A 23,435-nucleotide genomic window follows, 5' to 3' on the forward strand; every position below is an offset into this window, starting at 1 on the left:
CCAGAAATTTTGGGCTTCATTCTGAGCCCATTAGGTCACAAAAATCACTATAAATACCAAGACCTCATTCAGAAAAAGGAAGAACAAAAAAACGGAGGAGAACGAAAACAGGAGATAGAAAGAAGGCACAGCAAACCCTGGAGGCTAACCCAGAGAATTCAGAGCAACCCTAAAGGAAACCCTGAAGGAAACTCATCTGCACCAAGGTTACCTCCGCCCAACTCAATCCGGCGCCAACCCTAAGAGTGACTTGCCAATTCAAAGTTGCAATTCAATTGCAAACAGGTTTGCATTACTATTATCGCTTTATGTTCTTAATTTGCATGTGGCATTATGATTGAATTTATAAAAATATCTTAAGTTTTGCATGTGAATTTAAGTATGTATGAATGTCTTGAACGTTTAACCATGTAATTTCTGTAATGGATGCCATAGGGTTTGGAGCTTTCTGGAATTGTACTGTTATCAAAACCAGAACCCGCAGCCGCTCGCTAGCACATCACTAAGCGAGCATGTAGCGAGCATTCGCTAAGCCTTCGCTAGGCGAGGCAGGAGCGAACGTGACAGTCGCTGATTTTTCTGTTCTGTTCTATGCTTATCTGATCTGTTTTATTCTAACCATGTGTTATTTTGCCTGACATTCCTACTGTTGTGTTTCTTTTGTGGTGTAATTCTCGATTGCACCCTGATTTGGTATTCTGACCTGTTTGCTGAGTTTTGTAAGGGTTCACATACTCCCGGAGAAGGTAGCTTGCTAGGTATTCCACTTTATTTGTGGGATACCCTTGTGGAGATTCACCCTAATTACCTAATTGATTATAATGTGGACCTAATCACCTAATTGATTACAATCACCTAATTGATTATAAAATATTACCTTTGAATATGTGATCTTGGACCTCTCTTTGTTGCCTTACGGTATTACGATATTACGGTCATGTCCCGCGAATGTGGGGATACACTTAGCAAAGACCCTTCGGTTAAATCATTATGTCCATATAAGATAAATCATAGTCCCTCGGATGTTGCCTTCGAATATATGATTTTGTCCCTCGATGTCCCGTCGTTGTAGCCTACGGTTAAATGATGATCGCCCCTTCGAATGCTAAGGTATCCTTACAAATGTTGCCTTCAATGACCAATCGATGACCCTACGATGACCCTTTTACATCCAAAGGATAAAACTACTTACTCCTCAATAGTAAGGACAGTTTTACCCTCATAAGGATAGGAAATGCCCATAAAGACCTTGGGTAGGTATAACTCTTAATTGCTGGCTCACAACCTAAAACATTTTTCATACCTCACACTTTGCAAATACTAGAAAATCACCACTTGGTATACATTCGTACTAGAATCATTGCCAAGTTATATTCACTACGCCAAAAAAGACCTATGAGAGCGCTTTTTTTGGCCTTTAAAAGCGCTTAAAAGCGCTGCCGTAGGTGGCGCTGCTATAGGTTTTAGCAGCGCTTTTTGTTTACTAAAAAGCGCTGCTAAAGGTTGTCAATAGAGAGCGCTTTTTAGTAAAAAGCGCTGCTAAAGGTGGTATATAGACAACCTTTAAGAGCGCTTTTTACTAAAAAGCGCTCTCTATTGACAACCTTTAGCAGCGCTTTTGAGTAAAAAGCGCTCTTAAAGGTTGTCTATATACCACCTATAGCAGCGCTTTTTACTAAAAAGCGCTCTCTATGACAACCTATAGCAGCGCTTTTTAGTAAAAAGCGCTCTCTATTGACAACCTATAGCAGCGCTTTTTACTAAAAAGCGCTCTCTATTGACAACCTTTAGCAGCGCTTTTTAGTAAAAAGCGCTCTCTATTGACAACCTTTAGCAGCGCTTTTTACTAAAAAGCGCTGTCTTTTCCTCTAGTAAAATAACAAAACGCTACCTTCAGTTTAAGCCTACTGTTTCAACCTGTAATATTTTTTGGGAATAATCCCATAAACCTGTAAATCAAGCCTCTCTAATTCAAGCATTTGGAGTCATAATTCAAGCATTTGTAATTTTTTAAACCAACACAAGCAAACCAACACAAGAATGAACACATTTGGAGTCATAATTCAAGCAAACCAACACAAGGATAGATAGGCACTGAACACATTTGGAGTCATAATTCAAGCATTTGTAATTTTTTAAAGCAAACCAACACAAGAATGAACACATTAATCTATCCATGAAATTAAAGATATCACTAAAATTATAAAGAACTATACACAAGTCAAAACTAATATGTTATACGGCCTATTTGGAGTCATAACTAATCTGTTAAAAATATAAAGAACTATACACTTGCCAACCAGAAACCATTCTTCATCAAAGTATTCATGTTATTTTGAAACCATTATATACTAATTAATCTTTTCTCAATAAAATATTGACACAATTCCTCCTTGATTTGTTCCAACTGCAGTCTCGTGTAATGAGCACACTTGTATTCATCAAAGTACTACATAACAAAACATAATATGCATGATTTAGTTAAAAGTAATAAATAATATGAAATATTCGATAAATATTAAAACAAATCCTAAGTTATAAATCCATACCGTGATTGGAATCTCTATTTGATTCATATTAATGATTTCCCTCATAAACCTCATTACAAAGTATCCGCAATCGATACCGTTGCGCTGTAGAGGACACTACATAGAAAAAAAATAAGAATGTATAGTTATCTTTTCTTATCAAGTAGCATCACTATTATAAGCAAAATTGTGAAAATTAAAGTACCTGCACTTTTATCCACGTAATGTTACTGGATTTAGTACGTGGTACTCGAGCTTGTCTTTGAGATCGGAACACTTTTATTGATCTAACAAAATAAAAACATATATTTAGAACAATCTCACATAAATATACACGAATATTTAGAACAGTCTCACTTACGTATCAACTAATTGCTTCATATCCGGATAATTTGTCCATTCACCATCTATCGAATTCAGAAAATATACCACTTCTTTTAAAGGATCAATAGCAAGCAACAACCAGTGACACCTATAAATTAAAACAAAAGTTTATATGGAAATTTTTTACGTAAAAGAAACAATTAAAGATTAGAATAAACTTAGAATTAAAATCTAACCCTGAATTATACGGCCAAAGATACAAGTTGTTTGTACTGCTGGCCATGAATCTCTTGACTAAGTACTCTCTACATGAATCCGGTTCCCTACAAATTAATGCTTTGTTGACCAGGGAGGAAGACACGAAACGGAATCTGTTTGACAATTGATCATTCCCGCGCATGAAATTGTCATACAAGAACCTTCAATAAAAACATAATAAACATTAGACTATTTTTATTGAAATGTGTAAATAAATTGTTCAAGTAATTAAATAATATATAGATCGGATTACCGGATGTATGTGTGTATAACACCGACGCCTAATTCTTGATGCCGAAAAATATGTTCCAGATCTTCTTTTCCGATTGTTTCAGTGCATGAATAACCAAAGATATCTTCCTCCATATCCAGTAAGCGAATAGCACCAGCTGTTGCCATATCTGATGAGTCAACAAGTGTTTCAAGAGATATCTGGTATCGAGGCACAAAAGCACCTTTTTTTGGCAAATAAGTCACTGGAAGATCCCTTTTGTTTTTCTGTCGACTACCAATTTTCTGGCTCAGTTGTTGTGACCCTTGAGCAAATACCTATAAATCATATAACATAGGTAAATTATAAAATCATGCATTTTTTGATTCGGATCATATAATTAACACTTTCAATATACCTCTTTTTGTGATGCAACAGACTCGTTGTGCCGCAAAATCCCTTTATCCTTAGATGCGGGTTTTGTAGGCGTCTAAAATTACCATGTAAAAAAATTAACTTAACGGTTCAGAATTGACATTTGAATACTAAAAGATTCATAGTGGTTTTTGAATTCAACATACCTCATCATCAATGAAAATGAGATCCAAGGGCCATGCAACAAATGATCCTATTGCATCTCGCAGCAATGTTGTCTCTGAAACAATGTCAGGTATCGGTAGCAACGCATCCTTATCTAATACAACATCAACCGATACTTTAAGGTGTCCATCCGGGAGCGGTCTATGGTGAAGTAAATCTCCCGAAGTGTTGTGCACTTTTCCCTTGCCAACTAGGCGATAAGTCGGTGACGATAAGTATAGCTGACAAGATGAAATGCCCTAAACCAATAATAAATATGTTACTTTTAATGTGTATATATTTCAATTAACATAAATGTGCTATTTTAATTTCAAAATAACATATATAATTACCTCGGGAAATTTATTTTGACAATTGATACTGGCTTTCTCACTAGTTTCTTTCAACTGTGAACTGCACTTTTCCATACACCTATATCTCTCATTATCCTTTTGCAATTGAAGAACTTGCGCTTGTAATGCCTGCAACGTCTCCATCACTTCTTGATTGCTAGGATTTCTTCTCCTTGGATTCTTATACAAGGAAGTTGGAGTACAACCATGCCCTTTACCCCTCACCCGACCGGGATACTCAGGAACATTTAGTGCTCTACTAAGTACGCTCCTGTTCTCCTGGTCCTCAGCTGTGCTTATCGATTGAGATAGGGTCTCCTGAAATTCATTTACATATCGGAAATTATTAGTGGAGATAAAAAAATTAATTATATATTATTAAACTTTTGATTTAATTAAAGACACAATGTTCTACTTACACATTCATCATAAATATGTTGAACGTCATCCCTAACAGTTCCATCCTTTCCCACACGAGCTTCTTTCCACAAAACATGTGGCGGAAGTGATGTTGCGTCACTTTTCGTCTCGTCTAACTACGCATTGACACAAATAATAAGATAATCAATTATAACACATTGAGACAATTAATAAGATCGTAGCATTTTTGTATACTTACAATTTTTTCCTCTAAGCGTGCATATCCCAAACGCCCTTTTTTGTATGCATACGTGGGATTTGACGCTCTCTCGCGATTTGTGGCACTCACTTTCTTGAAATTTTCGTCTCTTCTTTGGGCTACAAAAGCAACCCATTCTTCTTCTATAATGAAGATCGCATACTTCACTGGATATTCCGGATCATATTCAACAAAAAAAATTTCTTTGTCCTTAAGATACTTGTTTGTTAAAAACGTTCTCCACCCTCTGTGTCTTTTTCCGGCCAATTGAAGTATATACTTTTTTCGGATAGTTGTATCTTCAATGTTAAAAGACCTCTACGAAAAAATATTGGAATAGAGTGTGTTAGTATAAGTAATTTAAACACATTATCGTCAATATAAAGAAAATATAAACAATCATATATTGTACCAGTATCTCAGTCCAAATCTTATCTTTAGCGCTACCCAACTCTTTATTACTCCATCTTGTAGCAGTGATTGGAATGTGCATACGAACAAGTGTACCAATGTAGCTTGCCAACTTTGCAGCATTAGACCCAATTAGTTGGTTATCAGCATTCCAATTTACATTATATGTTACTGCTTTATCTCTATCACGAATGATACTCTTCATAATAGTGATGCCTCGTGTAATTTCTTTTTCTGAAGTATCATCAGGAGCATTTGCATCTTGTGAGTTTTCTTGATCACTAGCCATTTAACCTGTAATAAAGAAAAAATATAAAAATGAAATGAAAAATATAAAAATCCATAATCAATAATCCATATATATATTGAATAATATAAAATGACATAGGCTATAATTAAATTTTCTTGAATGACATAGGCTATAATTATACTATTACCTTTTTCAGTAACGTCTCTTTCTTTTCTTGGTAGGAATATGTTCTACTTTTCTTTTAACAACGCGGACGGTTGGATTGATCCAAATACCCTCATTATGATCATTTCTAATACATGATTCATTCTCATTTTGATCATTTATGGTAAAAGATTCAATCTCAACATCAATATCACCTTGATCTCCAATTCTTTCATCAATTACTTTGTTAGATAAAAGCACTATAGACCATTTCGTACTTGTCGGATCAGTGACATAGAATACTTGTTTAGCTTGAGAGGCTAGAATGAAAGGCTCATCTGTGTAACCCACCCTATTAAGATCAACTTGCAAAAATCCTGACTTATCCACTCGTATGCCATTATTATTTTCAGCCCACTTGCAACCAAATATAGGAATCTGAAACTTCTCATAATCAAACACCAAAATGCGCTCGATAACCCCAAAATATGACAGATTTGCAAATTTCGGGTTTAAGTCCTTCACACTTGATATGTGCATTGCTTCAGCTACCAAGGTGACACCACTATTTTGCATAGTACTTTTATCATCTTGTTCTTTGGTATAAAATGTGTATCCATTAATTGCGTATGCGCTATAAGAAAACACAACCAAACTTGGACCATATGCTAAATATCTCAACCTTTCTGTTATTGAAGCGGGATCTGAACGATACTTTGAATAAATATGTTCCTTAAACCATGGTATGAAACTTCGATTGTGCTCTCGTACTATCCAATTCTCATTTCTATTCGGATTTAAACCTCGAAGAACACCCTTGTGCATTTCAACATACGGCTCAACCTCAATCTCATTGTGCAGAACATACAAATGCACTTGATCTCGTTCGACCCTTGATACTGTCACAACTTTATTTCCAATTAGCTGTTTACCTTCTTTTTTTTCAACAATATGAGATTTGGGGAGTCCAATTGATTGAACATTTGACAAATATTCTGTACAAAACTCAACCGCTTCTTCAACAATGTATCGTTCGGCAATACAACCCTCTGGTCGACTTCGGTTTTTCACATACCCTTTTAATATTTTCATATAACGTTCAGCAGGGTACATCCATCTCATATAAGCTGGTCCGCACAATTGTGTCTCTTTCACAAGATGAACGACTAGATGGACCATTATGTCAAAAAACGAGGGAGGAAAATACATTTCAAGATCACACAAAGTAACAACTATTTCTTTTTGCAATGTTGGTAAGATCGCAGGATCGATCATCTTACTGCAAATTGACTTGAAGAAAAAACACAATTTAGTTATTGCGCTTCTTACTTTTTCTGGCAGAATAGAACGTATACTTATCGGTAGAAAATGTTCCATTATAACATGGCAATCATGCGTCTTTAAACTCTTTAACTTGAGGTCTTTCATAGACACAAGTCTTCTAATATCTGATGAGTAGCCTTCTGGAACTTTAACTTCACTTAGGAACTTACACAATATTTTTTTCTCCTTTCTAGATAGAGTGTAAACAGCAGGTGGTAGATATGTTCGTTTTCCTTTCTTCACGGGTCCCAATTCAGTTCTCATTCCCATGTTTACCATGTCCTTCCTTACATTAAGGCCATCCTTAGACTTTCCTTGTATATTGAGTAACGTACCAATAACACTGTCAAATACATTTTTTTCAATATGCATAACATCGAGGAAATGTCTTACATACAAAGACTTCCAATATGGCAGTTCAAAAAAAATTGACCTTTTCTTCCACCCACTCTTGACAAGTGTATGTGCAAAAGGCTTGCCAAACTTAGTACTTACGTCCTTCACCTTTTCAAAAATTTGATCACCTGTCAACATTGTTGGAGCTCTACCTTCTTCTGTATTTCCATTGAATGCTTTTCTTCACCCACGGTAGTGATGATTAGAATTTAAGAATCTACGATGACCGAAAAAGACATTCTTATGACAAAGGTCCAATCGCATCGTATCGGTTCCGTCTTCACAAACAGGACACGCTTTTTCACCTTTAATGCTGTACCCTGATAGATTTCCGTATGCTGGAAAATCATTAATTGTTCCAAACAACATCGCCCTCAAGTTGAAACTTTCTTTCCTATACCCATCATAAACCTCCACGCCGTTCTCCCACAAAAACTTTAAATCTTCGATTAAGGGTGTCAAGTATACGTCTATGTCATTCCCTGGTTGTTTAGGCCCAGAAATTAACATAGATAACATCATGTACTTACGCTTCATACATAGCCATGGAGGTAGGTTATAAATCATAAGAATCACAGGCCATGTGCTATGCGAGATACTTTGAATACCATGTGGGTTCATTCCATCAGTAGACAATGCCAAGCGAAGGTTTCTTGCTTCTTTTCCAAATTCAGGATAATCATTATCAATTTTCATCCACTGGGGTGAATCTGCCGGATGTCGAAACTTTCCATCAATAATTCTTTCATCTGCATGCCAAGTCAAGTGTCTTGAATCGGTTTCACTACGATACATGCGTCTAAATCTCGGAATTATAGGAAAATACCATAAGACTTTTGTTGGAGACAACTTTTTCTTATATCGAGGGGCACCACATTTAGGACACTCATTTAACGATGCATACTCGTTTCGAAACAAAACGCAATCGTTTGAACAGGCATGTATCTTATCATAGCTCATGCCAATAGAGCACAACATCTTTTTGGCCTCATACGTTCGATTGGGAAGAACATTATCCTCTGGTAGTATATCTTTCATAAGAGCTAATAACTCTGTGAAACTTTTATCCGACCATCCATTGCCCGCCTTTAAGTTGTACAACTTTAATAACGCAGACAATCTTGTGAATTTTGTACAACCATTATACAACGGTTTCTCTGCATCGCTTACCAACCTCTCGAACATTTTGGGACAGTCCTTAAGATCTTCTTCAAGCGCTTCTGCAATCTCTTCGACTCGATCATAATCATATGTATCTGTGCAATCGTCGTTTGAAGCATAGGTCGTATTATACCCCGATTCAACATTCTCGTTACTTTTCTCACCATGCAAATTCCAACATGTATAACTTCTATCAATTCCATACCGTAGTAAATGCGATGCCAACTGAACCGCGTCAACCTGACTCCCATAACAGCAACTCAAGCAAGGACATGTCATTCGATTGGGGTCTTTGGCGTGCGCAATAGGAAACTTAACAAATTTCGATACCCCATTCTCGTACTCTTTCAACAATCGATTGGAATACATCCATGTCTTATCCATGGTTTTAACGCAAAGTAATTAGGGTACAAAACGGTATAACGCGTTTCTGTCAAAACCCAAAGTATACACGGAATGAATACGGAGCAAGAAAACACAACATATTCACGCAATTTCAGACAAATTCATCACAGTGTACCAGTAATTTGAGGAAGAAATTTACCTCGGATTTACCGAACAGCAACGTCGAGAAGGTCAAACTCACGGAAACACAGGGAATGAGCGCTGTACATATAAAACAACATCAAGGATAAGTCATAACGTATAAAACAATTCAAGAAACTTATATGATGCACATGAACAATTCACATATAGTCCATCAGGGTTCATTTTACACTACAGTGACCATCTTAAAAATTCACATAATATTAAAACATCATTTTACAACATTAAATAGGATTGCCAAAATATGACTGTAGCAGACAAAGTTATGCCAAAATATGAATGTACATTTTGAAGTTTAACTGTTCATTCAAACCAACATGTAATAGGATTGCCAAAATATGAGACATTGCTCTAAGTTCTTGAAACCATATCACATATATCACTGTAGCAGACAAAGTTATTCCATTTGAGTATCCAACATTTAACATCAAAATCACTTTCTGAAATTTCAGTAATAGTTAGAATATGAGGATACAATGGTGCAAACATATCAGTTCATTCCTTCCTACTTTCTCAGCAAATTTAAACAAATGTTGAAAAGGCACTGATTCTATTAGAACTCCCAACATTATTTCTAAGTCAATGGCGATGCAAGTTACAGAATATCATTTATATCAGAACAAGATGAAACTTTCGGTAAGTTACAGAATATTAAGCAAACATAGTCACAAACTCTAATAATCGATACTGACAAATAAATAACCCATAATGTAGCAATGCAAGTCCATTCAAACCAAAATCGACCACCTATTCTTTGACTTCTAGGGCAAAACAGAAAGACACGAAAACCTAACCTTAAAACGCAATGAGATTTCCAGGTATTGAATCCTTCTCTTTCGAATGCAGTCTCTTTCAAATTTGCAGTGTTTATCGTTGAGATTTCCAGGTACTCTGTGGAATTTTTTCCAGGGCAGCGAGAGCTTCGAACGAGAGAGAGTGAAAGAGGGATTTCTGAAAGTCAAGGATTTTGTAATATTAGATTTATTATAATTTTTATAAATGACCTATGAGAGCGCTTTTACCATGAAAGCGCTTTCATAGATGTGAGACTGAGACCTATAAGAGCGCTTTTACCTTAAAAGCGCTTTCATAAGTCTGAAACCCATGAGACCTATAAGAGCGCTTTTACCTCAAAAGCGCTTTCATAAGTGTGAAACCCATGAGACCTATAAGAGCGCTTTTACCTTAAAAGCGCTTTCATAAGTGTGTGAGACTGAGACCTATAAGAGCGCTTTTACCTTAAAAGCGCTTTCATAAGTGTGAAACCCATGAGACCTATAAGAGCGCTTTTACCTTAAAAGCGCTTTCATAAGTGTGAAACTCATAGATGTGAGACTGAGACCTATAAGAGCGCTTTTACCTTAAAAGCGCTTTCATAAGTGTGAAACCCATGAGACCTATAAGAGCGCTTTTACCTTAAAAGCGCTTTCATAAGTGTGAAACTCATAGATGTGAGACTGAGACCTATAAGAGCGCTTTTACCTTAAAAGCGCTTTCATAAGTGGAGACCTATAAGAGCGCTTTTACCTTAAAAGCGCTTTCTTTACATAGGCGAATTTTTTTTCAAGCTATTACAGCGCTTTTTTTAAAAAGCGCTTTCTTTTTGGTGCTGCCAAAAGCACTTTTTGGCGTAGTGATTTTTCTAAACCGCTTTCAAAATTAAACGAGATAAATACTTTGTATACATTCGTACAAGAATCATTACAAAGTTAAACTCTTTTTTCAAAACATTTTTTAAGCAATTCACAAACACTTTTTTTTCAGACAAACATAAGTGATCAAGCAATTAAGAGCCCATGGATAACCATGGATACAAAGGGTGCTAACACCTTCCCTTTGTATAACGTACCTCCCGAACCCAAAAATCTAATTAAGGTCTTTCCTGTTCTTTTCCACCTTTCCTTATTGGATAAAAGAAAAGTCGGTGGCGACTCTTGCTATCCGCGACATTTGCTTTCCAAAGCAAAACACTCAAAGTCAGTTCACCGTATGACAGTATGCGAATGTGACCAGGCAGGTGGTCGTGAAGTTTATCAAGAATCAGCTTATATGCCGTTATGGTGTGCCTGATAAGATCATTACTGATAATGGATCTAACTTGAACAACAAAATGATGAAAGAGTTGTGCGCTGAGTTCAAGATTGCACACCATAATTCCTCTCCCTACAGACCCAAGATGAATGGGGTTGTTGAAGCTGCTAACAAAAATATCAAGAAGATTATCCAGAAGATGACAGTCACGTACAAAGATTAGCACGAGATGCTGCCATTTGCTTTGCATGGATATCGTACATTTGTCTGCACTTCAACAGGGGCAACCCCTTTCTCTCTTGTTTACGGCATGGAGGTTGTACTCCTAGTAGAGGTGGAGATCCCATCAATGAGAGTCTTGATGGAGGCCAAGTTGATTGATGCTGAATGGGTTCAGAGTCGTTACGACCAATTGAATCTAATTGAAGAAAAGCGATTGACTGCCATGTGCCATGGTCAGTTATATCAGCAAAGAATGAAGAAAGCATTCGATAAGAAGGTCAAGCCTCGTGTGTTCCGAGAAGGTGACCTTGTGCTCAAGAAAGTTTTGTCTTTCACGCCCGATTCCAGGGGCAAGTGGACTCCAAACTATGAAGGTCCATATGTTGTCAAGAGAGCCTTTTTAGGCGGTGCTTTGATGCTTACAACAATGGATGGGGAGGATTTCACTCGTCCTGTGAATTCAGATGCAGTCAAGAAATACTTTGCCTAAAAATAAAAACAGAATGGCTCGCTAAGTTGAAAACCCGAAAGGGCGGCTTAGGCAAAAATGAGCGTCTCGGTGGATTGAAAACCCGAAAGGGCGATCCAGGCAAAAATTAGAGACATGAAAAAAAAAAGTGAATTTGCATCCCGCTAGATTTAGTACCTCGTCCTGGGGCAATCTAGGCAAAAGTTAGAGACCTGGCAAGTAACTGCATCCTGACAAGATTTTCTGTTTCACAACTGTCTTTTCTTTAGAGATTCTCGCTCAGTCATCGTCAACTGAAGCTTCAAATACATCGGATTCAAATTGGTAGAAAAATGGTCATTATGTTCAATGTAGCCCTCTTCCAAAATATATGACCGATTTCAAATTTGTACAGATCTATGGAGTCTTGCCATTTGCAGACTACCATTCCATCAAATCTATTTGAGCCTTTTATCCAATTATTTGCACTCTTATTTGTTTCAATTCAACAAATGTTTTGCATGTTTTAATTGATAAAATATCATTGTTTTTAAACAAATAAACTTTTCACAAAAAAATTGTTTTTAAACAAAGTGAACATTCACAATGATGAAAGGATACTTAAGAAATTCTCAGTGCTCTCCCAAGGGTGGCATGATTTCCAACAAGGTAAGACTTTTGTTCATATTCCTGGCTTGGTTGTATCCTCTTTCTCTAGATTGTTGTTGGGGTTTCTCCCCAAGCAGAGCTCTTGTTGAGATTTTCTTCCCCGAGCAGGGTGTTTGTTAGGATTTCCCCCGAGCAGATTTTGTTGAGCAGAGTCTTTGTTGTGACTCCTCCTCATCCAGCGTGCTTGTTGAGGTTTTCACCTCCCCTCCCTTCAGCAGAGCAGTGATTCCCTCCTCCTCAGTAGTTGTGGTTTCCTTTCGGAAGGTTCAGTATTTGGTGGTTGATCCCCAGTTCTCCTTCTCTTCCTCGGATAAATCCCCAGTAGATTTATGGTGGTGGATTTTTATCTATGATGATTCATCCCTTGCAGAGATCTTGCTGTTTCCTGATCCCGTCAGAATTGTTTATTCTCTGGTGATCTTGGCTTTCACTCCTGTGGTGTAGTACCGGGCATTTGATTCCAGGCCTATTTGTGTTAGAAATGTCTGTTTGTCAGCATTCACCAAACATAAATCACGCATATTCATGCATAATCATAACATTCAGATATTCATGTTGCATTCTTTGCCATATATCTTTGTTTGTTGTTCCCTGCTTCTGGTGATATATTTTCCCCAAGCAGATGTGGGTGTGTCCGATCTCTCAATATAGAGTCTGCCCCATAAGCAGAAAGTGTTTATCCTTTCCTTCCATATTCCCCACTGAGTTATATCCTCGTGGATGATGGTTGTTTCAGTTTCCTCCCAACACATATATTGGGATGGGTGTCCCCTATTGAGTTATATCCTCATTAGGATGAGTCTTGATTCAGTTTGCCTTTTTGGATCGATCCTGAATTAGCCTTTTTGTAACTGTTTCTTGTACTTCCCCATGGTATAAATGAATAATTACTCAATATTTAGTAGTCATTCACGTTATCCCCGGTGGAATTTGTGGTTTCCTACCCAGTAAACTGGTAGGTGTAATCCCTCATTTTGTTGAATAATTGATCAGCATATCAAGAATTATTCACCTTTCCCTCAACGGAGTTGGTGGCCTTCTACCAAGTAAATCGGTAGTTGTAAACCCTAATTTTTCCCTCTGGGTAGAGTTAATCTTTGTTGTTCATCCCTGTTGATGACGGTTACTCTTTGGTGGTTATCATTATCCAATATTCGGTCTTGATATTCCCTCCTTTTTTGGTGGATAATTGCTCCGAGCGAGCAATTCCATCCCTAGTGGGTCCTTTCACCGTTTGTCAGTGATATGTTCCCCGTGTAAGAACAAAAATTGTTCTACAACAGATTCCATGATTTTGATGATAACAAAGGATGAAACCAAAAATGGCACCCTAACAAAAAGTTTCTAAGTGTGCAGGGTTCTAAGGAAAGAAGGAAGAAATCATCAGATACAGAATCATATCAGATACAAATTATCAGAAGACCAGAAGCATCTGAAGTAGAAACACGTTCAAGAAAGTCTAACTCTGAGCAAAACAGCAAAGTATCAGAAGCATCTGAACAAGAAGTACGCTCTAGAAGTTCTGACTCTGAACAACGGTATGTCAAACTCCAGAAGTTCTCAGCGCTATCTGAAGTAACCATCAGAACTCAAAAGAGATCAACATCAGAAGTTAGATAGCAAGATTCCAAGATCTCCAGAAACACGAAGACCTTGATTATGGAATTGCTAAATAAGGAAGAGTAACGTTAACTTCAATTAAAGTTATGGAAATGGACTTCCTAATACAGAAAGAGACGTTAACTCCAAATTCAAATGAATAGGAACTATTTTTGGAAAGTAATCATTCAAGGAGAGAAAGTTGCTTTGGCAACAAGCAACATAAGTTATGGCACTAATTATTATTCAAGAGTTATTATCTGCTATGATTTTTCAACGGATCCTTCTCTTCTATACAAAGGACTACAAATCAACATTGAGAGATACAAGTACAACATTACAAGATTTTACTGAAACATCAACTTTGAGAGGTTAGAGAAAGCAAGCTTACACAAAAACATTTTTCATCTCTCTCAATTTTTCACAAAGCTTTTGCTTGAAACGTAAAACACTTTGTTCTTACTGTTGTAATATTTGCTTATCTTAGAAGCACTCTAGATTACATAAGTTTTTATCTTTGTTGTATTTCCTCAAGTGACTCTGTGTAGTCTGTATACTTGAGAGGACTGAGAGATCTTTCTCTTAGACGTTGTTTGTAATCAATCTTTCAAGATTAGTGGATTAAGTCCTTGTTGAAGGCGAAATCACCTTGGCCGGGTGGACTGGAGTAGCTTTGTGTTATAAGCGAACCAGTATAAAAATCCTTGTGTGATTTTCTTTTTGAAAAAGCGCTTATTTTCCAAACAATTCAAACCCCCCCTTTCTTGTTTTTCTCACCTTCAATTGGTATCAGAGCTCCGGCTCTGTTATTGATTTTCTAATCAAACACTTAACAGTGTAGAGAGATCCAGAACGAGAAAAACTATGGCCCACACAAATGAAAAGGATAGTTACAATGTTAAGCCTCCTGTCTTTGATGGAGAGAAATTCGATTACTGGAAAGATAGAATCGAAAGTTTCTTTCTAGGCTATGACGCTGATCTCTGGGACATTGTCACAGATGGATACAAACCTCCTATCACAGAGGATGGAGCTGAAGTTCCCAGAAGTAAGATGTCAGATGATCAGAAGCGAGTTTTCAAAAATCATCACAAGGCCAGAACCATACTCCTCAATGCTATATCTTACAACGAGTATGAAAAGATCACCAACAGAGAAACAGCCAAAGACATACTTGACTCTCTGAGGATGACTCATGAAGGAAACTCTCAGGTCAAAGAGACAAAGGCTCTGGCGCTTATCCAGAAATATGAAGCCTTCAAAATGGAAGATGATGAAGCCATAGACAATGTTCTCCAGATTCCAAACTCTGATTGCAGGTCTCAAGGTTCTAGACAAAGGATACACAACTGCAGACCACGTCAAAAAGATAGTCAGAAGTCTGCCAAAGAAATGGAGACCCATGGTTACTGCTCTGAAGCTGTCAAAGGATCTGAACAATATCAGTCTTGAAGAACTAGTCAGTTCTCTCAGAAGCCATGAGATAGAACTAGAGGAAGATGAGCCTCAGAAAAGGAACAAGTCCGTAGCATTAAAGTCCAGATATGAAAGACGCAAACCTGACAGAACCAAAGCTCTCCAGGCAGAAACTGAAGATACTGATGACTCTGAACTAGAAGATTCTGATGATGAAGAAGAATTGTCCCTCCTGACCAGAAGAGTTAAACAACTCTGGAAAAAGAGGAACAACAACTTCAGAAGACCAAGACCCAGAGGGGATCGATCAGAATCAACCTCAAAAGGTAAAACTAACAAAGATATTACTTGCTATGAATGTAAAGAAACAGGTCACTACAGGAATGAATGCCCCAAGCTAAAGAAAGACAATTCTAGAAAAGAAAGCTTCAAGAAAAATACCTTCAAGACAAAGAAAGGATTGATAGCTACCTGGGATGATAGTGAATCTGAGTCATCAGAATCTGACTCTGATGAAAAGGCCAACGTGGCACTTATGGCTACCACATCCAGGAGCAGCTCAGATGAAGAATCTGAAGAGGTATTTTCTGAACTCTCTCGATCTGATCTAGAATCATGCTTGTCAGAAACTCTTAGCTCATATCAGAAATTAAAACAAAAGCTTAAAAACATAAAAGGCTGTTTTAAAGCAAAATTTGAAGAATGTGGCAAGCTTGAGATGACAATTCTAGAGCGGGAAGATACAATCAGATTTTTAACATTAGAAAGAGATGGAGCCAAAAGAAAAAGCTTAGAATTAGAAGAAGCGTTATCTCAAGCACCACAAACTTCAAATAAATTAATTTATGAATACGAAGAAGCCTTTCAAGAATTTCTGAAAAATGGAATAGGTAGGAGTATTATGGCATCCATGATTTATGGAGTCAGTCAGAACAATAAAAAGGGAATTGGGTACGATCCTAAGGAAGTTAAAACTTCTTCTAGTGACCAACCTAAATCTCCATTTTCATATCACTACACACACACACAAGAACAAAAATTTGAAAATGCTAGAAAACCCAAAGTTATAAGAAACTCTGGGAAGACTAATCAGAAAGGACCCAAGAGATTCTGGGTACCGAAAGATAAGATTGTTTATGTTGCAGATATCCTATGCAGCAAAGTTCAAACACCAGTCATGGTACCTGGACTCTGGATGCTCGCGACACATGACGGGAAGAAAGTCTATGTTCCAAAGTCTGGAACTTAAAGACGCTGGATTTGTAGGTTTCGGAGGAGATCAGAAAGGAAGGATCAGAGGCTCTGGAACTATTGGTAATGGTACTCTTCCCTCTATATCTGATGTCCTTTACGTAGAAGGATTGATGCATAACTTGTTATCCATAAGTCAATTAAGTGATAATGGTTATCATGTAATCTTTAATCAAAAAACATGTAAAGCCATAAATCAAAACAATGGTTCAGTCCTATTCACAGGTAAGAGAAAAAACAACATTTATAAAATCAATCTTTCTGATTTAAAAGAGCAAAATGTCAAATGTCTGATGACTGTTCACGAAGAGCAATGGGTGTGGCATAGACGCTTGGGACACATTAGCATGAGGAAACTTTCTCAGCTAAATAAACTCGAGTTAGTCAGAGGCCTACCTAAACTGAAGTTTTCTTCAGATGCTCTGTGTGAAGCATGTCAGAAAGGAAAATTCTCAAAAACATCCTTTAAAAAGAAAAATGTTGTTTCTACCTCTAAGCCTCTGGAACTTCTCCACATTGACTTATTTGGTCCTGTGAAAACAACATCAGTCAATGGAAAGAAGTATGGACTAGTCATTGTTGATGATTACAGTCGCTGGACATGGGTGAAATTCCTAAAGCACAAGAGTGAGTCTCACTCTGTATTCACTAGTTTCTGCTCCAAAGTGCAAAAAGAATTTGACTCTAAAATTATTAGAGTCAGAAGTGATCATGGTGGAGAATTTGAAAACAAAGATTTTGAGGAATTATTTGACTCTAATGGAATATCCCATGATTTCTCCTGCCCTAGAACTCCACAACAAAATGGAGTTGTAGAGAGGAAGAATAGGACACTCCAAAAGATGGCCAGAACCATGATCAATGAATCTAATGTGGCAAAGCACTTTTGGGCAGAAGCTGTAAATACAGCATGTTACATTCAGAATAGAATCTCTATAAGACCTATTCTGGAAAAGACTCCCTATGAACTGTGTAAAGGAAGAAAACCAAACATTTCATATTTTCATCCTTTTGGATGTTCTTGCTTTATCTTAAACACTAAAGAACATCTGAACAAGTTCGATTCCAAAGCACAAAAAGGTATTATGTTAGGATACTCAGAACGCTCCAAAGGCTACAGAGTATACAACACAGAAACCAAAATTGTGGAAGAATCAATTCATGTCAGATTTGATGATAAGCTTGACCTTGAAAAGTCAAAGCTAGTTGAAAATTTTGCAGATTTAGAAATCACTCTTGCAGGATCTGATAAAACTCCAGAAGCAACTGTCACTCAGAACTCTGAAGAAATTAAATCCCCAGAAATCCCAAAGAAAGTTAAAAGTCGTATCAATATATCTGAAGATTTGATTCTGGGAAACAAAGACGAACCTGTTAGAACCAGATCTACCTTCAGGACCTCTGAAGATACTCCTCTGGGACTAGTGTCTCTGATTGAGCCTACGTCCTGTGATGAAGCACTTCAAGATAACGACTGGGTTTCAGCCATGCAAGAAGAATTAGATCAATTCACAAAGAATGATGTCTGGGATCTTGTTCCCAAACCCAGAGGCACTCACGTTATCGGAACCAGATGGGTATTCAGAAACAAGCTGAATGAGAAAGGAGAAGTCGTCAGAAACAAAGCTCGACTGGTAGCTCAAGGTTATAGTCAACAAGAAGGTATTGATTATAATGAAACTTTTGCTCCAGTCGCAAGGTTAGAATCTATTCGTCTTCTTGTATCTTTTGCTATTAACCATTCTATTAAATTATATCAAATGGATGTCAAGAGTGCATTCCTTAATGGTTATATATCAGAAGAAGTATATGTCAACCAACCTCCAGGTTTTGAAAATCCAAATTTTCCAGAACATGTTTTCAAACTTAAAAAATCTTTATATGGACTTAAACAAGCTCCCAGAGCTTGGTATGAACGTTTAAGCAATTTTCTTCTGGAACACAATTTTATCAGAGGGAAAGTTGACTCCACACTTTTCTGTAAGAACCTTAACAATGATCTCATGATATGCCAGATATACGTTGATGATATTATTTTTGGTTCAGTTAACGCCTCTGTTTGTCAAGAATTCTCTAAGTTAATGCAGGCAGAATTTGAAATGGGCTTAATGCAAGAACTAAAGTTCTTTCTGGGAATTCAAATTAACCAAACTTCAGAAGTTACATATGTTCATCAAAGCAAATATATTAAAGATGTTCTGAAGAAATTTGACATGGCTGACTGCAACTCTGCAAAAACTCCAATGCATCCGACATGCATTCTTGAAAAGGAAGAAGTAAGCGCAAAGGTTTGTCAGAAGCTCTATCGAGGTATGATAGGCTCTCTTCTCTATCTGACTGCTACTCATCCTGATATTCTCTTTAGTGTCTGTCTCTGTGCCAGATTCCAATCAGATCCTAGAGAATCTCATTTAACAGCAGTTAAGAGAATTCTTAAGTATCTGAAAGGAACTCCTAACCTGGGCCTGATGTATAAGAAAACATCAGAGTATAGACTTTCGGGTTACTGTGATGCAGATTACGCAGGAGATAGACTAGAACGAAAAAGCACATCTAGAAATTGCCAGCTTCTGGGAAACAATCTGATATCCTGGGCTAGCAAAAGACAGTCAACTATCGCTCTATCAACTGCAGAAGCAGAATATATCTCAGCATCACTGTGCACAACTCAGATGCTCTGGATGAAGCACCAGTTAGAAGATCTGCAAATCTTTGAGAGTAACATTCCTATCTTCTGTGATAATACTGTTGCCATTTGTCTAAGTAAGAATCCCATTCTACATTCCAGAGCTAAACACATTGAAATAAAACATCATTTTATCAGAGACTATGTTCAGAAAGGGATAGTAACCTTGAAGTTCATTGATACAGATCATCAATGGGCAAATATCTTTACTAAGCCTCTAGCTGAAGATAGATTTCTTTTTATCTTAGAAAATCTGAACATTCAAAATTGCCCTGAATGAAGTGTGGCTCTGAAGATGTAAAATGAGACTCTGACATAAATAAATGTGTTTCTGCCTCTGACTCTGATACTTCTACCAGTTAAGAAGATATCTGAGTTAGAAATCTCCAGGAACCAATCCTTTGGTATTCCTGAAGATCAGATACATCAACACGTGGAGCACTTAGCGTCTAACCCTAGAACTTCTAGACAGCTGTCCAGAAGAAAATCAAAGGGAAACGTTTGAGATCTCCTCGAGCAGTGTGCATACTGTTGGGATTAGACATTCATTAATGAGCCTTAATCATTTTCCCCCAAGCGTGCTAACTTGTGCTTTGTGCTAACGCTGAATAGTGTGTCGTTTTGCATGTGTTTTCGTTTAGGGTATTTAAACACTTTTTCTCACATTTCACACATTATCACTCTCACTCACTCCCAAACCCTCTCTGAAGCATTTTTGCAAACACTTCATCTTCACCTTCTTCTTCATCAACTATGGATGCTCAACAACAACAAGTTTTCAACTTTTCTCAGCAAATGGAATCCAACACCACTGCCCAAAGTTCAAGCATTCCAACTCCAACGGTTACAGGCGTTTCCATTACTCCAGTGTACAAGGAACCCCATATTCTTGATCGTCAACCTCACATTAACCTAGCAACTCCCTTTGAGGGCCTGGATGTGTTATGTGAAACACTGGTGGACTTCGACAACATGAGGAGAAATGGAGTAGATCTTACTGAAGAACTCCGTATACAAGGGTGGGAAAACTACTTCCAAAGGCTTTATGGCCCTGTTTACCCAAATCTCATCAAAGAATTCTGGAGATTTGCTGATGCTGATGACCACTTCATCGTCTCCTTCGTATTGGGGGTAAAGATAGTGATTACTGAAAAGTCAATTGCTTCTTTACTAAACATGGAGAAAACTGGAGGAAAAAGGATTTACAACATCAACCCTAGGTCAAGGCGCATTGCTGAAGTAATCAATCCAACCATCTTCAAACTCAACACTGAAGGAAATCCTTCAAAGAACAAAGAGCTTCATCAGAACCTCAGAGTATGGCTCAAGATCATTCTGGGAACCATTCATCATCGCCCAGCATCAAACTCCTCTGACTACATCAATGCAGATCAGAAGTGCATTCTTTATTGCATTCACAAGGGTGTAAAGCTCTGCCTTCCTGCACTTCTTTTCAGATATCTCAGAGACTCTGTAAGGGAGACAAGAAACAACATGAAACCCAGATCCTACATCCCTCTGGGAAGGCTTATATCTGATGTTTTCATTGAGAATGGGTTGGTAGATCATCTGGAGAAGAACAGGCTGATGCAAGATCTGGCGATAGATACTGGAAGACCTTTGAACGCCAGAAATCTCAAGAGTATGGGAATTCTGAAGAAGATTCAAGTCAGACCCACTATGGATACCTCCTGGGATGCCTTGAAAGATCAGAGGAAGCTGCCCCATGGTCTTGCAAGGTTCTTCAAGAATGAACCTGTAGATGCAATCCTCCACTACATGCAACGTCTGAAGGATGAAGGAGTCGACATATCTGATTTCAGATTGGACGATTGTCTAGATTCAGAAGAAGACTTTGTCAGATTCAAAAGAGGTCCCCCTAAGAATAAGTCTTCAAAGGCAAAGAGAGCAAGAATAGGAGAAACTTCTGGAACCAGATCTCCAGCGCCTCTGCAAGAAACTACTGGTACGTCTGCTCCCTCTATTCCCTCTGAACAACTTATGGCTTCTTCTAATCCTCTCCCAACACCACCCATATACACAACCTCTGAAACCCCACCTTCTACAACCAGAATCTCACTACCTCCACCTCAAATTAATCTTGCCCAAACATCTTTACCACGTTCTGAAGAAATGAACCAAACCACTTCCTCTTCATCATCTTCAGAACCAGAATCACCTCCATACCTTATCCTCTCCTCAGACCCAGAAAACTCTGATCCTAGCTCTCCAACATTAGCCCAACTTCAGGCTCTAAACCACAACTCTGAACAACCACAACAACCTCCACTTGAATCTGAAGCAACTTCACCTCTCCCAGAACAAACAACCAACATCCCTTCTGAAGACCAACCTTCTGAAACTCAACCCTCTGACCTCCACACCTCTGATATCACCCCTCCAAACACCTCAGCTGAACCTGAAGCTGAACCTGAACCTCAAACATTAAATCTCAGCCCTCCAACCTCTTCACCTCAAACCTCTGAACCTAACCTTTCTGTACCTACCCTTGAGGAAGCCATAATGTTGGTCGCAGGGGCTTCAGTATAAAAGGTCAAGTCTCTGACCATTAACTCTGAAGTCAGTGATGATCCTGACTCTGTAAGGACACACTGGAACAGAGTCATTGGTTGGATGACCTCTGAGGCTTTTAAGCTGAAGAACATCTCTGAGCAAGTCAGAAATGGCTACATCAGAGATGCTGAGGCAAGACTCCAGGAAAGACTTGCAAGAGAAGCTGAAGCCAGAAGGCTTGAGGAAGAGAGACTAGCAAGAGAGGCTGAAGAAGAAGCCAGAAGGCTGGAGGAAGAAAGAGCAAGGGAAGCTGAAATCCTAAGGGTAAAGGAAGCTGAAGTTAAAGCTCTGGCCGATGCTGCTGCTGCTGCCGAAGCTGAAGCACAAGCTGCTGCTGAAGCTGAAGCAAAGGCTGCTGCTGAAGCACAGCAGGCTCTGACTCAGGGGGAGTCCTCATCAGTTGTTCCTATGGTTCTCCAGACACTTGAAGAACTCAAGAACGATCAGAAGGAACTTCGTGCCAGAATGGATAAACAAGACTCTGTCAACGACAACATTCAGAACATGCTGGCTCTATTGCTTCAGAGAAGGCCTCCGCCTCCCAACCCCTAGGCACTTAGGATTTTTGCTTGCTTGTTGTTTTGCCTTCTTTGTTTCTGATGTTTACTTGTTCCTTTTTGCCTCTGTTGCTTTTTATCTGAATACAATGTTTTTCTCTTGAATTATTTTTATTTCTGCTTTGTCTTTTTTATTCTGACAAAACACTACGCCAAAAAGTGCTTTTGGCAGCACCAAAAAGAAAGCGCTTTTTAAAAAAAGCGCTGTAATAGCTTGAAAAAAAATTCGCCTATGCAAAGAAAGCGCTTTTAAGGTAAAAGCGCTCTTATAGGTCTCCACTTATGAAAGCGCTTTTAAGGTAAAAGCGCTCTTATAGGTCTTAGTCTCACATCTATGAGTTTCACACTTATGAAAGCGCTTTTAAGGTAAAAGCGCTCTTATAGGTCTCATGGGTTTCACACTTATGAAAGCGCTTTTAAGGTAAAAGCGCTCTTATAGGTCTCAGTCTCACATCTATGAGTTTCACACTTATGAAAGCGCTTTTAAGGTAAAAGCGCTCTTATAGGTCTCATGGGTTTCACACTTATGAAAGCGCTTTTAAGGTAAAAGCGCTCTCATAGGTCATTTATAAAAATTATAATAAATCTAATATTACAAAATCCCTGACTTTCAAAAATCCCTCTTTCACTCTCTCTCGTTCGAAGCTCTCGCTGCCCTAGAAAAAATTCCACAGAGTACCTGGAAATCTCAACGATAAACACTGCAAATTTGAAAGAGACTGCATTCGAAAGAGAAGGATTCAATACCTGGAAATCTCATTGCGTTTTAAGGTTAGGTTTTCGTGTCTTTCTGTTTTTCCCTAGAAGTCAAAGAATAGGTGGTCGATTTTGGTTTGAATGGACTTGCATTGCTACATTATGGGTTATTTATTCCTCATT

The 23,435-nt window shown here is 38.0% G+C and overlaps 1 protein-coding gene across 1 annotated transcript; it reads right to left on the reverse strand.

Moving 5' to 3' along the window:
- Positions 1–1,893: 1,893 nt before the first annotated feature.
- LOC127101958 (uncharacterized) lies at positions 1,894–5,590 on the reverse strand. The gene is made up of 12 exons (XM_051039382.1): positions 5,285–5,590; positions 4,873–5,190; positions 4,673–4,789; positions 4,254–4,571; positions 3,903–4,160; positions 3,740–3,811; positions 3,364–3,659; positions 3,089–3,271; positions 2,890–3,000; positions 2,734–2,815; positions 2,550–2,645; positions 1,894–1,917 (listed from the first exon to the last, which is right to left on the reverse strand). The coding sequence occupies exons 1-12, from the start codon at positions 5,570–5,572 to the stop codon at positions 1,894–1,896; spliced, it is 2,163 nt and encodes a 720-aa protein (XP_050895339.1). The 5' UTR covers positions 5,573–5,590.
- Between the last annotated feature and the right edge of the window lie 17,845 nt (positions 5,591–23,435).

This window comes from Lathyrus oleraceus, chromosome 7 (assembly GCF_024323335.1).
Source record: "Lathyrus oleraceus cultivar Zhongwan6 chromosome 7, CAAS_Psat_ZW6_1.0, whole genome shotgun sequence".
NCBI classification, from domain to species: Eukaryota; Viridiplantae; Streptophyta; class Magnoliopsida; order Fabales; family Fabaceae; genus Lathyrus; species Lathyrus oleraceus.

Bases quoted from the DNA above. Each gene is read 5' to 3' on its own strand.
- LOC127101958 (XM_051039382.1), bottom strand. From the start codon at position 5,572: ATGGCTAGTGATCAAGAAAACTCACAAGATGCAAATGCTCCTGATGAT. The intron at 4,572-4,672 runs GTAAGTAGAACA...AATGAATTTCAG, and splicing joins AACATATTTATGATGAATGT to GAGACCCTATCTCAATCGAT. The intron at 1,918-2,549 runs GTATGGATTTAT...AAAATATTACAG, and splicing joins AAATAGAGATTCCAATCACG to GTTGAAACAGTAGGCTTAAA.